Source organism: Triplophysa dalaica, chromosome 1 (genome assembly GCF_015846415.1).
Source record: "Triplophysa dalaica isolate WHDGS20190420 chromosome 1, ASM1584641v1, whole genome shotgun sequence".
NCBI classification, from domain to species: Eukaryota; Metazoa; Chordata; class Actinopteri; order Cypriniformes; family Nemacheilidae; genus Triplophysa; species Triplophysa dalaica.
The window spans coordinates 22,357,553-22,375,140 of NC_079542.1; the positions used below are offsets into that span (position 1 = coordinate 22,357,553).

Sequence of the window (17,588 nt, forward strand, 5' to 3'; positions counted from 1 at the left end):
GGCATTAATAAAACCATTTTCCTTGCTCCTGAATCGAGACGGTATGACCAACAGCTGTTTTACCTGGCTTGGTGCCCGTGCGATGATCGAAACCCTGTCGATCCTGCCAATAAACTTCATTGACTAGCATGCACTAGGACCTGCTAGCACATGTAAGCATATGGCAGCTCAAATCCTCAACTCAAAGAAAAAACTTTCAGTGCTGCATTAAACATTTAACATTACAGCTCTTTTTCAGGCTATCAAGTGGCAGAAAGTCTTGTCCTCAATTTTCAACAGTGCCAAACCAAATCCAGTACTGTGAGCATTTAAATGTAAATAACTGTGTATGTTACCTATGTATAGCATGGCTAGACCCATATAATTAGAACACTGATAGAGCATTGATAAAATGCATTGATGAAATTTGTTTTTGTGGCAGGCAATTTATATGCATTTATAATGCATTTTAAATAAATTTTGCATCAAAAAAGAAAAAAATATGTAATGTATATATTTAATACAAATTTAATGTTTGCCTATTTGTAACTACGGTATATGTGTGTGTGATACTAGCACACGAAGTGTTATGCAAGTACACAGTCTATTAACACGCACGCTATTAAATTTTCTATTACGTTTTGTCAACAAGGATTTTTCTTTTTTTTCCTGCAATCATGAAAACACTTGATTGACACCAAAAGTCAACAGAGTGGCTCTTAAACAGAGACACACTTCATGTTCTTGACGTTCATGGGGCACTTTAATGTCGACTAATAATCTAATGACGACAGCAGCGATGCTCAGGAGTGTAATTAAGATAATGCAAGAGCCCTGCTCTTCTCCCAGTTTCCTCAGCATCACACAAACCTCTTCATTACAGAGTCCTACAGAGATAACAGCTCAACCTGACCACATAACACACTCGCACACAGACTGGTGCGGGATTGGGAGCTCCTAGCGTACAAATGTTTCTCCTAGCAAACTTCATTTTTGCCAATGCACACTTTTACAATCTTTCATTCATGACCTCTCACTGTTTTATTTTTCTATTTTTATTATTACTATCATTAGAGGGAACAAAAAGCACTGATTGGAGTCAACAAACAAACCTGGCAACCATTGCAGTTTTTGAAACTACACAGATTTAATATAAGCTCTATAAAATAAAGAATCATATTTGTGTGTGCTCGGCTAAATATGTGTGTAAAGATTTAATTAGTAGCGGTGAACAGTATGTCCCCCTAGGACCCCGGGGCTTGGATCAGACAGGAGGATTTCTAGAACCCTACTATAGTCAGAAAGGCACCATGACAAGCATGCACCCAGGGCATGGCCGGTCCTCACGAATCTCAAATGGCATTACACGGCCATGAGCAGAACATTAGCTATGCAACCCAACCTCCGATAAACATTTGCTCTTAAGACACTGCAACACGCAAACATGTTTCTAATTTGTGAACAATTTTGTAACTCTGTTTCTCCGCCTCTGAGAAACTACAGTCCCGGACTATAGCATGTAACAGTGTAGGACAGGGGTCTTCAACTACTTTTCTTTGAGGGCCAGATTACAAAAGTATAAATAGGACGCGTTTTTCTACCATTTCCTCATTTCTTCTGTCATTTTATAATTGTTTTATTTATTAAGTTTTGTTCCTTTTATACTGTTTTTGTTGCTGTTATTTATAGGCCATATATTAAAACATGCACACAAATATTGCATCCAGTATTTGTGTCTTTTCATGATATTAAATTAAAAGGGATATTGGATATTGTATTTTATAATCCTTAATGCGTTACTTTCCCCCAAAAATAGCTACTTATTTCCTCATCAGAGTCCTCCAGTACTTCCAAGATGTGGGTGGCATTGTTTTTTCAAGAAGATATTTATGAAAAAATTTGATTGAATTAAGTCAAGTTAAATAAATTAAAGTACAAAAACGCAGATACATTCAACACAAAAGTAATCTCTGTCTCTTGTGACGTTAAATTACCGTTTTATAAACCGAGTCAATTGATCTGTGCAAGAAACTGAACGCTATACTCACATCTTGGGTTGAATTCCAATCGCATTTATGTGCCCCATGCACTTATAGGGCAGGTCCGTTGTATAGTATGAGTTCTGGGGGAGACGAGCAGCTGTTCTTCGTAAATATAGCCGTTATACATAATAAATGCAGTGATAAAAACAACACAGTTTTCCCCTTATCTGAGACAGCCATCCACATGGTGTACCCTTCCCACAGTTAGACTACTTTCAAGGGCATAAAACGCATTTTAGAACGCGACCTATCGCGTGCGCAAACCGATTGCCTGTGGCTGTGCAATGCATTGCTGATTATAACGTTGTAAATAACATTAAGCTTCTTGGTCTGACCGATCAAATCGCTTTATAAGACGTTAATCATTATGAGCAGTGGGAATTACTTTCGTATTGAATGTAGTAGCGTTTTTGACTATTAAATATGTGCAGTCTCAAGAGGAATTGCATTTAAAGCACACCGTTCTTAAAGTCTCTCCACTTTTTTGAAATGTTAAGGCGGGCCAGGTAAAGATGATTGACGGGCCGCATTTGGCCCGTGGGCCGCCAGTTGACTAGCCCTGGTGTACGACATTGTGAATCTACTTAATAAACGAAATATTTGCCCTGTGGTTTAGTGTCCTAGAGAAGTGATTTTCCTCTGGTTGAACAGCATATGTGTGTGTGTTTTCTAGTCTCGGTAGCTGTCTTCCCCTTGACACACTCCTGTTCACAAGCACTTTCAATAACGCCGTGTGAGAGGCGGCAAACAAGGTGTGCCTTTCTACAGCCAAACGCCACAAGCTAAATTCCTCAATTCATTAGGAGAGAAACGGACCACAGCTCTCCCTGCATTCATCTTGCAAATGTGGCCCAAAGAATAATAATTTACAGTGGCTCATATTTCACTTGGGTACATAAGGGCAAACAGTTTGACTATTGAGGCGTTAGAGAGAGAAAAATGCAGAGCGTGCCGCTGGAGGATGGGGGAGATGGAGGAATATTTCAGACGGTGTGATGGGGGAGAAAGGTTCCTCTGTCGGTCCTCGACAATGACTCAGAGGAGTCGTGGAAAACAAGTTTCTTATGAGTACTTTTTCCTGATTTTGATTCCTTAATTTAATAACATTTTGCATTTAATTTTGTGTTATTTATTCCTACAATATTTTGAAGTTCAAAAACAGTGTATATTTTAAAGATAGAAACAGATAAAAGAAAATGATAAATATATATATATATATATTTTGATCTTTATGGTAATGTCACCAAAATTATATTTCATACCATAGTTCTCCCATGGAATAGCAATGGATCAAAAAACTCAGCCGCCTCATGATGTTGTCTCGTTTAACTAAGCAATAATATAAGTGTTAAAAATGTTCATGTTTATCCCAGTACCACATCAAATATCACTAGTATGTGCTTACTGAAAAAAAGCCGAAGTAAAATTGAATAATCATGTTTTCAAGTAAATCCATCTGCTGGAACAATCAGCGCTCTGTACCATCACAGACTGCTTCTGTCCACGGGCGTCTCAGCCAGGTACAAGTCACATCAAAACCACACTCAGTTCTTCTGCTCTCACAAAGAGTCTTTACTTATCTACCGGCCACAGGACTTTCCCTCCACAACCATGTAGATGGCGTTGAGAAATTGATTAGGAAAAGAGTGAGGGGCCTCTTTTCCCATACAGCAGCATGTTCATGTTCATACAATGCTGAGATTTGTGATTTTCCTGTCATTTTTTGATATTCTTTTTGCATAAGTGCAGTTTGAGTTGTAATCGCTTTGTTTTTTTTAACAGTCAGGGAAATACGAATATTCAGAATAAACAAAACTGAGGCTCAGAGGCAAATGCACAAGCTCTGATTGACTAAGAAATCCCTTTAAATCAATCAAGCCAAATTAAAATTCCAGACCAAAAATGAATTCATAATACTATTTGGATGTTTCTAGCAGCGCGCATCAAATAACGAATAAGGGACATAGGGGTGGCAGTGTGTTTAATTGAATGAAGTTAGAGTCAACTCGTCTCATACAGCAAAAATTGACTTTGACGTCAAACGCCTGAATTGTAACGCCAGCACCTCTTTGAGCTAAATTTGGTCATTAAATCTCTTTGGCATATATTTGACGTGTTACTCTGCACTCGTACATATTTCTCTTTCTTTCTCCCTCTCTGAATTGAGCAGGCACTGCTGTGGCTTGGACCGTCTCCAGACATCCTGCTTCTCCTGCTTTGTGGTTTTGTTTTGCAGATCTCATCTCTCTCTTCACTGTTTTCTCTGATTGACGGCTGAGCTCAGGTATGAAAACAAACACGCCGCAGGAAAGCGATCTGCCGCTAACTCCACTTCAACCCATGTACCCGCTACTGCTGCCCCTCTGCCTCCATATCTATCCCTCGACCGGGGGATTCTAACCAATTGAGCACATTTCTGGAAGCCCCTCTCAAATTCATGCAGTACAGTTATACAGTTTACAGATTCATTCTACCCGTAAAACGCCATTTAAAACACACCTGGAACACCAGAAACACACAGAAGGAATTGTGAGAAAATCTACAGAGGACTTAATGAACTTGTTACACATGGATAGACCTAAAAGCCAAGGCAACTGTTTGAACAGCGCGATAATTTTGTTGACTTGTTTTGTGCGATTGCAGATAATGTTGTGGCGGGCAGGTCTGTACGTGCTAAAGCATGTCTCAATGTTCTCTGAGTTTCTGCTCTTTTTTTCTCCCTACAATATTGTTCTGCGTGCCCTAAAGCGTTCAGCTACTTTTTCAGCTGCAAAACTTTGTTTTGTACCACAGCGTGGTGTCTTAACAGGTTCACGAGGTGAAAAATGCGTAAAGGTTTTAAAGAGCAGCTGCTGATATTTCAAGCATCCGTATGCCACAAACTCAAAGTGGAGCTACTGTATTCACTTTCAAAGGGAGAAGAAACTTCATTTTATCACGACATACTGTTTGGCGGGGGCTGCGATTCCTAGCCGATTTATTTATCGAACAAAGATCAAAGGCGCGTTTTTGTCGTGTGGGAACAATGACACAAAGGACTGTGGGTAGAATGCACAAAGCCATCGGTTCACATACAAGAGCAGACACAGCAAGGCCAAACAGACAACCGCTTCCTTTTCATCCTCATGCCATCTTTTATGTAGCGCTCTCCTCCATTAATTTCGAGCCAGCGGCACGCGTGGCCTTTGTATTGATTTTTTAACCCGACTATTAACACGCCCTGCGATTTATCATAACACTTTAGATCTTAATCAGAAGTTGTGCGTGTTTTCTCTTTTCCAGCTTGGTGCCTTTGTTTGCGTATTAATTAAGCAGACCTTGTGTGTCTCCAACCCTGAGCTTCCTTTTTAATTGCCCGTATTTACATTGGGCTGACTTCAAACGCCGAGAGAGACATTTTGTAAGGGGGAGCACAAAGGAGGCCTTTGAAATGTCTACAGTCATATGAAATGGCAGGCTAATTAGAAACCTTAGGCTGCCGGTATGATATGAAAAGTAATTCTGTCTGTTTCTCTACAGTCGCCCGCAGCCTCGCCAGAATTCTCGACGGAGGCCACCGGTGGGGTATTATCAACGCCTTCTACCTGTTTCTACCTTTTAAACGTGACCTCACCCAACGCCATTTATTCAACAGAAAAATACGCTGTAATTTAAAAAGACCTCTTTTCAAAAGGTTAAATCATTCATCGCCATTTTCTCAACTGCACTTTGATCTATGGTGGCACATAACGGAAGCAGGTACAATGAATCTGGTTTACCAAGATGTGATTTACATTTGGGGGTTCATTAAGGTTATTGCAGATGAATGCACTTATTAGAATGTATGACTGTTTTTTCTCTCTCGTTCCACACCCCCCCACCCTCGAGCCTCCTCCGCCGCAGCACGGAGAGCGTAAGAGAGTAATCCAATAATTAAAACCAAGGACAAATGTTATTCATAATTCTAAATAGCGGAGGGATGGAAAGGGGAGCCATTAAGCAAGGGAACAAAAAAACAATAACACTTCTCTCCAATGTTATTACCCTTGCAATCTAAATCCCGCTATTAACTGCCTCCTAAATGTCTTCTCTGTTAAAACTGCCGTGACATACTGACGCTATAACATTTGATATTCTGAGTGTTATGACACCTGTACCTCTCGAACAGAAAAGGCTGTTATTGAAACACACGGCGGAGGTACGCGACAAGCAGACTTATCTCTATTTCTGGGGTGGAAATGGGTGGAAATGAGTGGCAAACCGGAGAAAAGAGTCAAACGATGTGTCCAAGGAGAGAAAGAGAAAAATTTAGATAGAGGGAGGAGAGCATGGAGGGAGCCGGGCAGAATTGGTGTGTTATCAGAGGTCTAGTGCAGTACCGTCTCCTGCTACATAAACACTTCTCTGTAACAGCCTGTGCTAAGACCTGCTCGCGGAAAAAAAACTGCATTGTGCAGTTGTCTTCCAATACAGCACGTTTCTCACATCCTTTCTTTGGTTATATCCAGTGTTGGGTTTAACTAGTTACCAAGTAATAAGTTAATGTAATTAAAATACTTTCCCTTGAAAAAGTAAAGTAAGGGATTACTCTTATTTTTGCTGTAATTTAATTACAGTTTCTTTTGATGTAATTAAACTAAATACTGTGTGAAATATATGTGTGTGCAATAGTGGAATTGACATCAAAATTCAAAGTCTACCTTTAAAATCAGTGCTTTATTGTGTAATTCTCACATTTGTTATTCTTTGGTCAGTTGATAATGCCACTTTATTTAGTCTTATATTATTTATTTGAATGAATTACAAAAGCCATTTCATGTCTATTCTTGAATCATTTAACTAATCAAGGTTGATATAGGACAGGGGTCTTCAACTACTTTTCTTTAAGGGTCAGATTCCACAACTATAAACAGGATGCAGGTCAATTTTTTCCCATATTATAATTTCTTCTGTTATTTTGAATTTCAGAAATTTATTACACTTTTTTCCTTTTATACTCTTTTTGTTGCAGATATTAACAGGTCATTCATTACAACATGCACACAAATATATTGTATCCAGTATTTACCTTTTCATGATATTTATTTAAAAGGGATATTGTCTTTTTAATTGTTTTTTTTATATTCCCTAATGCGTTGAATAAAATTGCATTCAATTTACTCAACCACAGTCCCCCAGTACTTCCAAGATGTGGGTGGTACTTTTTTTTTAAAGAAGATATTAATAAAGATATTGAATTAATGAAAGTTAATTTAAAAGAAGTTAAAAACGCTAATACATTCAGCACAAAATTAATCCCTGCCCCTTGACGTAAAACTGGCGTCTAATAAAGCAAATCAATCGGTGTGTGCAAGAAACTGAATGCTTTTATCGAATCTTCGGGTGAATTCCAATCGCATTCATGTGCCTCGCGCACTTATAAGGTCAGATCCTTTGAAGTGCAAGTTCTGGAGGGAGATGAACAGCTGTTTTCATACATTTAGCTGTTTAAATCATACATAATGAATGCAGTAATAAAAACAACATCGTTTTCACGTTTTCAACAGTTCACGTGGTTTAGTACTCTTCCTGCAGTTACTTTCAAGGGCACAATAGTCGTTTTGGAACGCGACCTATCACGTGCGCAAAGACACAAACGGATTTCCTGTGGCTGTGGATTGCCGATTATAACATTGCAAATAACATTAAGTTTCTTGGACAGACCGATCAAATCGCTTTATAAGATGTCAAACGTTATGAGCCACGGAAATTACTTTTGTTTTGAATGTAGCAGCGTTTTGGACTTTCCAAGGCTCAGGATGCACATTTCTTTCATTCTTAAAGTCTCTCCACTTATTTGAAATGTTAATGCGGGCCAGATGATTGGCGGGTCACATTTGGCCTGCGGTCCACCAGTTGACTAAGCCTGACATAGGATATAGAAAGTAATTAGTAATAAGTAAAGAAATACTTTTTGGAGAAAGTAATTTGTATAGAAATCTAATTACACTATTAATATGAACAATTAGTAACTAGTAATTAATTACTTTTTCAGAGTAACTTACCCAACACTGGTTATATAAAGGCAGATTTCCCTTCATTGAGTGTCTAATCACAATGAACCTAAATGTATCTCACTTGCAGGAATAAACTTGCATCCCCTGACCAATTCCCATTTCACAAGCTAAAAAAACCTATAGCCCTTCTAATGCAGTTCAAATCCGTTCAAACATTCACTGAGTAGAAAGGTACAACACTCTTGAGGAATTTGTGATAAGAGTATTATGACACATTCTTTAATAATCTTTGATATGAATGCAGACTCATTTGTAAGTGAGACTATACAGTAGCCTAGTCAGATTTCTTACCTTTGATTTCTCCTAACAGTTCGCCTGTGTTTAGTCGCTCCATCTTCTCTTTCCAGTCTTTAGATAGGAGTTTCTCCATGCAAGAGGATTCTGAAAACACACAAGTGAATATCCACCATCAAACTGATTGTGTCTTTCATAAATAACATTCAATGCATGACCAATTCAATAGCTTGTGGCACATCACATTTCAGGTAAGTGCACATAATGATGTATAAATAAAAATGCAAGTATTATTCTTTATATTCAAAAAATTTCATTATATATAAAAAACTGACTGCAAACATGGATTGAGTGCAGTCACTATGCAACACCGACGACAAGATTGAAGGGGCATTCAGACAGCAGGCTGCATAGAAATACAACATCTCTCAAATCCATAGCTTTGACTATGACCCTCAAATCTTGCGGAAAAAAGCATCACCCAAGACAAAGAGAATTGAGAGAAAGCAAACAGGAGAAAAGGCTTTCCATTAAAAACGTTTGTTGAGCAAAATAAAAGAAACAAATTCCTTTTACTCCTTAGGAAAGTGAATGTTACACCTGGTTTTCAAAAGACACCGCCGTGATAATTGTCAAATAAGAGTTCTGACAGAAAGGCAGTGGTGATAACTAGAAACTACATTGAGATCAGATGTACAGTGTACTACACTAGAAAAGCGTATTAGAGGTGATGTCTATAGGTCAGGAAAAAGATTTCCTTTTTTGTGTCGTTTTAATTTATAGACACAGCAGGGCCTGCGACTGAATGAAATGCTCAAGCACAATGTTTTCAAGTTAGGTCAACGACAGTCTGTAAAAGTGTCAAGGTGAATTAGTTTTTCCCTCGAGCCAAAAATGAATTGACAGAGCGTGAAAGGATCTTTATCAAAGATCTGAATTGTTTTATATATAAGAAGGGCAGGCATGTTGTTCCTTCTGAGTCTGTATTGCAAAAATAAGGAACAAACATAGAAAAGCACATGTACAATATTTGGATAATGTGAGACGGGGCCCCTGGTCTTCTGAAGGTCAACCGGAGAGCCTGAAAGAGTGATAAGAATGAGGCATGCACAAAGACATTAAAGAGGAAGATGGGCCTGCTTGACTGGCCCCGCGCTGCCAGCAATGATGAAAACAATTAACATTTGTCTGGCAGACAATGAATCAAGAGGAGGAATGGTTGGTATCCGCGGTGCCGCAGCACTGGGGTCATTGATAAAGAACACACTGATCACCAGCAAGAGCTTGAAGCTCACAGCCTGGGTCAGCCTGTTCCCATGACACAAGTGCCCTTGAAATCACACACACGGGATTGAGATACATCCAATGAAACGGACACACAAGTAGACCGCAAGGAAAGGAACTGGGTACACCTCATTTTTGGGGCGGAGAACATGGGGAGGCACGGAGAAAGGTGACAATTAAATAAACGGTAGTATTAAATAAGACCACATACTGATATGAAACAAGAAATACAGCTTTGTAGTTGCAATTGATTGTATGAATGATATTAGTACCTCCTCTGAGGTAAAAGAGCTCTTTTTTCTCCATGACATCATAGACAGAAAGAGTTTGTTCCCTGTGTGAGATGCAAAAGGGCACGGGCTAAAGCAGACATTCTTGCACGCTGCTGGCTGCCCTGCGGCACCGTAATCCGCTGTTAGACCACTCGTGCTCACAAAGGGCCATTTGTGAACGCACTTTGGCAAACAAAAGGGTAAAATTCATGAGCACAAAAGTGCTGGGAATGACTTGGGGTATTCTGATTTTTCGTGCCTTGTGCCAGCGTGTATTGTAGTCATATCTTGAGGAACTCCAGGCCATAGCACATTCCAGATGAGTGACATCATCGGACTAATGAATGTGGTGTGATCTTCATCTTGTGCCGTAAAATTTATGTTACAGTTATGCCTCTGTTATCACGAACGCCGCTTTATCTTTTTCACGAACGTTGTAAACATTGGCGCAGACGAAAAACAAGGCACACTTTTTTTAAATAAATATAATAAGAATAAGAAAAGCAGTGACATCACTCCAGGCTAGCCAGAGATTAAGGGCATGAAAATGTTTGACATCTTGCACAAAGAGTTACGGTGACAGTCACTGCTATTATACAAGGCGAGGTGTGATCAAAGGGAGGTCACATTTTCTTTGATTCTCCATTTCCTCTATTTCACTAGGGCCAATAGGACACCCCATTTGGATCATTCTAGCATTATTTCTACTTTACTGACTTTCTCAATACAGAACTCACAGCGTGTTTCGCTGACCTTATGCTGTTCAAAGACCCTGTGTTTCTGTTAGTGTGTTAGAGACTGAGGTCTGCTTCCACTCTCAAAACATTACCCTAAGATAACCACACACACACACATTTATAAGACACATACAGTACCAATAAAAATATATATATATATATAAAAAATACAAATAGCAGCACATTCTTTTCTCCAGGCTGAAAAAAGATTTGAAAACAGAGAAACATGCCTTATATGGCACAGGGTCTGGGTAAAACTGTCCTGGGGGTTAAAAGGTTTTAGGGAAGACTTTTCCCATATTCCTTCACTCTCTCTCACACACACACACACACACACACACACAGCTCAGCACAGATGCTTCTCCAGCACTTGATCATTAAGGAATGCACCAACTGTTGGAGATAATACGGTGCCAGCTCCCATTCTGCTCCATTCTGCCTCCCCTGAGAGTGACCGCTCCCTCACTCCTCCTACACATGCACACACACACACACACACACACATCCACACTACAGCTGGAATGTGCTGGAGCTGTCCTCCACGCATTTTACCTGAGAGCGGTGAGGAATGTCCAGCATTTGTGGATGAAGGACCCGGAAAACCCACAGAAAACAACTCGCCAAAAACCATGCACAGTTCATCCAACAATTTCATGTGAGGCTACTTTAAGAAAACAAGAAGCTAAAGAGACAGGCGTCTGGGTTTTTTCAAAGTACCCTTATAAAGCTGGAACATTTGAAAGGAATTTAGATTAATAATACGAGGCTGTTTTTTTGCACAATTTCCCAAGTTGCATTCCATCTTCTCCGGAGAGAGCATAAATGCCAATGGAAACACTGCTTAGCATCTGGATAATCCTTAAATGTCATGCTAACATATAATCGACGTAAAGAAACAGAAGTGGACCATTCGTTTTCAAAAATCAAACAAAGCTTCAGCCCCATCCATTCATGTCTCAGCACCTCTGATACTTCGAATGAGAAATCCGGCGCAGCCCACTGAACAAGGTAAATTTCCTTCCCAAAATTTGCATTTGTTATTCAAAATACTATTATCCCTGAGTTCAGAGACAGTTTGACATTTATAGACTCTGAAAACTGTGTAGGAAGTGCTGAATAGATTGTACTTGTTTCGAAAGGCCTGTCAGGGTTTAGAATAAGTAGATAAATAAAGCAAGCGTTGACTTCATTGTTGTTATCCCATGAGGGCCCTAAAAATCTCCAGTGTCCTCTCTCCTCCTCCCAGATAAAGCATGGCGTGGCTCGAGGGAAACCAATTCGGCCCAGATGAGATTGGAATGAAAACAATAGCCCTTATCTGTGTCCTATTTACATTTTCCCAAGGTCCCCCATTTCTACAGGCAGCTTAGCCTCTGCCACACTGGACCGGGAGCAGCTTTCTCGGGTCCCTGCCCGTCCCGTTGATATGACATGGCACGGGCACAAGAGAGAAGACTTGGAGGACACCCTACTCATCCAGAGCCTCCTGGGCACCAATTCCATGACCAGAAATGTGTTGAAAATGAAGAACAGACAATAAACAGAGGGGGGGGGGGGGGGAGTCGCTCTTCAGAGAGCACTGCGGCCCGTGATACACTTGTGTCTCAGTGCGAGTGTTTCGTTCACACACTCAAGAGACGGTCGTTGTCAAAACACAAGGATTAGAACGGAGCACGTCAGTTTATCCGAAAACACAACAGAGGCTGTAAAAAAAGCATCCCACAATCTTTTTCTGGCTCGTCTCTTAAACTATGAAAGTGTCATCACAGTCATGGAGCCCATTGTACAAAGTGAGTTACCGATCTCTGCAGAAACAGGTCTACCGTACGAAGAGATATGAGCCCCTTTCAGTGCCTTCTTGACATACTAATGGACAACCTACACCTGGCCTCTGTGTATCTAACCACTCATCTATGATCCAGCCTCAACAGCACGGTTCGCTGCCAGAGAAATCTCGCTCTTTCTTACAATGGCAAATCAATTAAGACACCCAGAACAAAGATAACTTGACAAGATTACACAGACGCTCTTAAATACATGAAACGGAAGTACAGCGGTGATCATAAATCTCGGGAAAGATTCAGCGATTGTGTTGAGTGTGATCCGTTTGCTTACCAGAGCCAAAACTGCATGTTTAATACAAACCGCAACAGTGGAAGATGCTCTTAGTAGCCAAATCCAGGCAAAAATAATGTGGGCTTTTTGCTTCAATAATGTGGGCTTTTTGCTTCAAACTACATGTTTACATTTTTATCTCATAAAGGTAAGGTTCACTTCCCCAAAGAAAATTCTGTCATCGTCTATTTATTCATGTCGAATAAAACCTGCATGTGACTACTCTGTAAAACACAAAAGATATTTTGAGAAACAATGGATGTCAATTGGGGGCCAGTGTTGATTGGTTAACAACACTCTTCAAAATATCCTATATCCCTGAAACTTATACAGGTTTAAAATGACATCAGGGTATGTAAATAATTTTAGAAAAATATCCATTTAGTGTGAAACAAGGATTGTCTGCACATCAAGTGGCCTTTGCTGTATATAGTATCAACATAGTTTTCAAGTCAAGCCAATAAGTGGAATTATGTTGAAAACTACTTGAAAGTGGTTGGTGTCATTAATGACCTCTACGGCTCTGTACGTGTGAACCGCTGTAGCTATGTCATGCCCCTGAAAATGCAGTTGTGCTGAGCTGGGGGGGTGTACTCCATACCAATAAGTCCTGCCCTGTGGCAGACAGCCAGAGCATCTGCCAGCACCCCCAGGTCTCACATCGCCACTGTAATCCCCACCACAGGAAACTGCTCTTCCTCCAATCAATCCTCCTTACACTTGAGAAACAAGAGAGAGACAGAGCGAGGAACAGAAAGAAAGAGGTCGACTCTCTACTGAAACACTTCACAGTACACACATCATTACAGCTGTCCTCAGTCAACTGCCCCATTGTACTTATACTGGCCATTGTCAATTGTTCACCAAACACTACATCCTTAAACTGACTTTCAATGAACTACGCTGGAGTATATTAGGTGACTTCCTCTCAAAAAACCTCGAAAAAACATCACCATTGTACACCATTGAACCTCCAATTTTTTTCTCTAATGAGCAATTGAAATGCACAACCAAAACAGACTTCAGTTCCACAATTGACATATAACCACATGCACCTGTTGTCTAATGCATTGCACTTATCACACTCATTGCTTCTCTAGCCCATTACTTACCTATTATTCATTTATTGCTGCTAGACTCGATCTATTCTATTTTCTTGCTCGCTACAGGTGCACTTTCCACCCACACCATCACACACTCCCCACCTGACCTGACCTGTATGTATAGTACTTTGAATTTTACTGTTGTGTACATCACATATACCAATGTAGACTTGTATATTTCTGCTGAAACCTCATAATTCCATATTTCATTTGTATTTTAAATACAAAATCAATATTTTTAGTCACCCTTTATATTTGTCACTGGGCTTTGCAAATATCTAACCAATATAAAGTATTAAAAAGTTATTGTCAACTTGTACAACCCAGTATTTAATAGTTTAAAAATAGAGTGATATTTTCATTTTCTGAAAAAGGCAAATATGGACATCTGAAGTACAGTGACAATATCATATATTGTATAGTATTTTATAATTAGTAGTATTTTAAAATACATTGTATAAAGTATTTATCTGTTGTATAAAGTATTTTATCTGTATTTACTGTAAATGTGTGTATTGTGTTAATCTCTGGAGATACAAGAGATTAAAAGAAAGAGATTAAAATTTAACTTCAAATTCTAAGGTTTCTCATTCTCAGATTAAAATGCATAGTGACCCGTATTTAAGAAAACACGGAATTAACAAATAAATAATCAACTGACAATGATAATGTAGTTGCTTTCTATCACACACCCTGTTATAATGTGGAAAACAAAAAGAACCTTTGAGAGTCAGAGAAAGCAAGAAAGAGGAAGAAGGTCCACCCGAGAAAGAGGTATTATGGTACCACTTGAAGCCTCCCATGCAAGTATTGCAGTTAGGTTAATAATTATCCTCTAGGCACTCTCAATTCTAATATTTTTTGGAGAGAAAAAGGAGAAGAAGTGAAACAGACAAGGTCAAGAGAATATTGAGAGTTGTATTCAATTTAGAGAGGAAAACAGAGCTCTTCCATCCGTTCTCATAGGCTTCGTCTTGAAAACGTTGTCCTCTTTGAAGTCACATCTCAGTGCAATCCTTGCACTTGTTTGTTCTCTACAATAGAGTTGCTGCCATCAATAGACAACCAAAAACGTGTACTATCTTCTATTTCCTTCAATATCCTTACAAAAACAAACTGGTGTCTCAAGTTATGCACACACACATACACACACACACAAAAGCAAGCGTGCGCAGAACGCTGAGTGAAAATCTTCTGAATGTCTTAATCACAGAGCCACTAAAACAAGACTCCATCATCACACAAAATAAGACTATAATAATTACAAGAGGCACGCAGGAAAGTGAAACGGCATAAGAAAACATGTTTTGTCGTTCCCGTCGTTAGTTCCAGAGACAACAGCTGTTAGCTGGGGCGGAGGCAGCGAATGCTCCTGAAGTCTCCATAATCACGCTGTTATTGAAGTGAGGACAAAAAGGGCACTAATTGCAAGGGAGCAATCTAAACGTAATAGGTTACACACCCGGGCGATGGTGCACAATGCTTACAGCTAAAAAGAAGAGTCGGGTTGAAAAAAATAACGACAGAGAGAAAACACGCGCACATACGCGCACAACACTGTATAACAGTAGCGTTTCCCTCATTTTCTGCCAATTACCTTCTTTCCCTGTCAACAGTTTTAATAACCTCGATCATTTCCAGAAGCCTTTTTTCATGTTTTTTTGCTTCAGTTAAATAATTTTGTTTCTTTAATATGCAAATGCACCCGTGGGCATGCATGGGTGAAGAGGCCTGTGCTCCTTGAGATGTGTCAGTATATTGTCGAGCACCTGCACCTCGGGGAAGGCTTGATTTAATTGACACCTAATACTATTCATTATTCCACTTAGTGAGCATCTCTGCTAGTCACCTGTAGGTTGCTTGTACACAGCGCTGCTTTTTCCTCCTGTCGACAGCTGCTGGAAATAGACTGACTAGACTGAGAATAGTATTTCGTTTTTTATTTATTTATTTATTATTATTTTAGTTTTTGGTCTCTTTTCCTTTGCATTACAATAGTAAAACAAGCATGTGACATGTTTAATGGTACATTATAAATTATAATTCAGGTAGATGTAAAAAGTCGTGCCCCCAATCGATTAATAAATGCATCATGCGTTAAAAAGGGATAGATCGCCCAAAAATAAAGATTCTGTCATGTTTATTTACACAGATGTCATTCAAATTTGAATATGTCTCCTTTTCTGTGAAACTCAAAATTATATATTTTGAGAAATATCGCAATGGTTTTGTGTCAATACAATCGAAGTCAATAGGTGCAAATGTGACATGAGATGAGGGAGAGTTAATGATACAATTATTAAAATATTTGGGTGAACTACCCCTTTAAGTTTTAAGTTGTGTCAAGTTGCTTGTAGTACACTGCAAAATGACATTCTTACTAAGCTTTTTCGTCTTGTTTTGTAGTACAAATATATAACCATTCTTAAATCAAGATGCACTTTCGTGACAAGGAAAGTGACCTAAAATATTTAGTCTCTTATTAAGGAGAAAAATATAAGAATTAAGTAAGTTTATGGTAAAAAAATACGCAAATAAAATCTGCAAATGGGGTGAGAAGATAAAAATTGAATTAGGTACTTGAGAAAATGTTCAAACTAAATTCAACTTTTTTTTTCTAACCCCATTGGCTGATTTTTTAGCTTGTTCTTACCATAATTCTTAAAGCATGTAATTTTTCATAAAAGAAGACTCAATTTCTTAGGTCACTTTTCTTCTCAAGTTATTTCTCAAATGTTTATTGATAGAGATTGCTTGGTAAGTAAGTAAGATTACTTTGTAAATTTTGTAGTGTAGCAGACTGATGGAGTCTCGCCAAACCATAAAAAGTCAATTTTTTTACAATTTTTTTTACGATAATTTAATATAAACATTTACAAAGAAGTATAAAATAAAACTCCTCAGATTTGGACATGTGGACGACTGTAGTGTGTCGCCGTCTTTATCTGACTGACACTAGGTGCAAAACTTCCTGCACTGACCCAGTCATCGCCGCAATTGCACAATTCCCGACCTTTCTAAACAGGACACATGTCTATCAAGCATATATGAATTAACCACCCCCAAGAGAATTCACCTCTTGAGCAGGGCAGCGCGTGACCTCTTCCTCAATCCATTTTACTGCAGGACTCGGCACTAATCACGGCTGAATTATTAAAGCGAGCAGCCACCAATGATCAATTCACGCTGGCCGGACGTTCTAAGACAGGGCCCTTCTATAGCACTAATGACACAAGAGAAATTCCATCAGACAATGAAAGCCATACAAGGAAATATATCACACTGATTGGTAACACGACTGGGAGAGATAAAGTTGAAATATGTGGAATCTAAGAAATAAAGACAGAGTCAATCGTTCGAGTCGAACTTTCAAGATAAAAGCTTCTTTTGAATCAAAGTCACGGATGGAGACCATTTTCACGAGTGTGGCTATGAGAGGACAGGCTGCCAGGTATCTTTATCCTCAGAAGGATTCAAGCCAACCTCGGGAGAAGTAGTCTGGGCACCATATACAAGAGATACGGAAGAACAAAACTGAATAATAAATGCGTATGAAGCCAGGGCCAGAACGCGAGACACTAGCAGAGGGTCAGCGTCTTCTGAAGGCAGCCGTCCAAGGGAAGACTTGGGCATACGATTAAAACAGACCCCCGGAGCCTGCTTTCCTCAACAGGAGGAGGGGAAAGAGACAAAATTAAAGCAAAGTTGAAAGAGCAAGACAGATTTCTAGTGAGGGAAATACAACTCGAGAATCCTACAGAGTGAGAAGAGCAGAGAGATATCGAGA

At 39.3% G+C, this 17,588-nt stretch overlaps 1 protein-coding gene across 13 annotated transcripts in view; it reads right to left on the reverse strand.

Annotated features, from left to right (window-relative positions):
* Positions 1-17,588, reverse strand: part of sox6 (SRY-box transcription factor 6) — a 146,828-nt gene that overhangs the window by 65,375 nt on the left and 63,865 nt on the right. For all 13 annotated transcript variants that reach the window (XM_056745239.1, XM_056745206.1, XM_056745289.1 and 10 more), the window contains one exon: positions 8,348-8,437. In XM_056745239.1, coding sequence (XP_056601217.1) covers positions 8,348-8,437 — 90 coding nt within the window. The remainder of the gene's footprint in view (positions 1-8,347; positions 8,438-17,588) is intronic.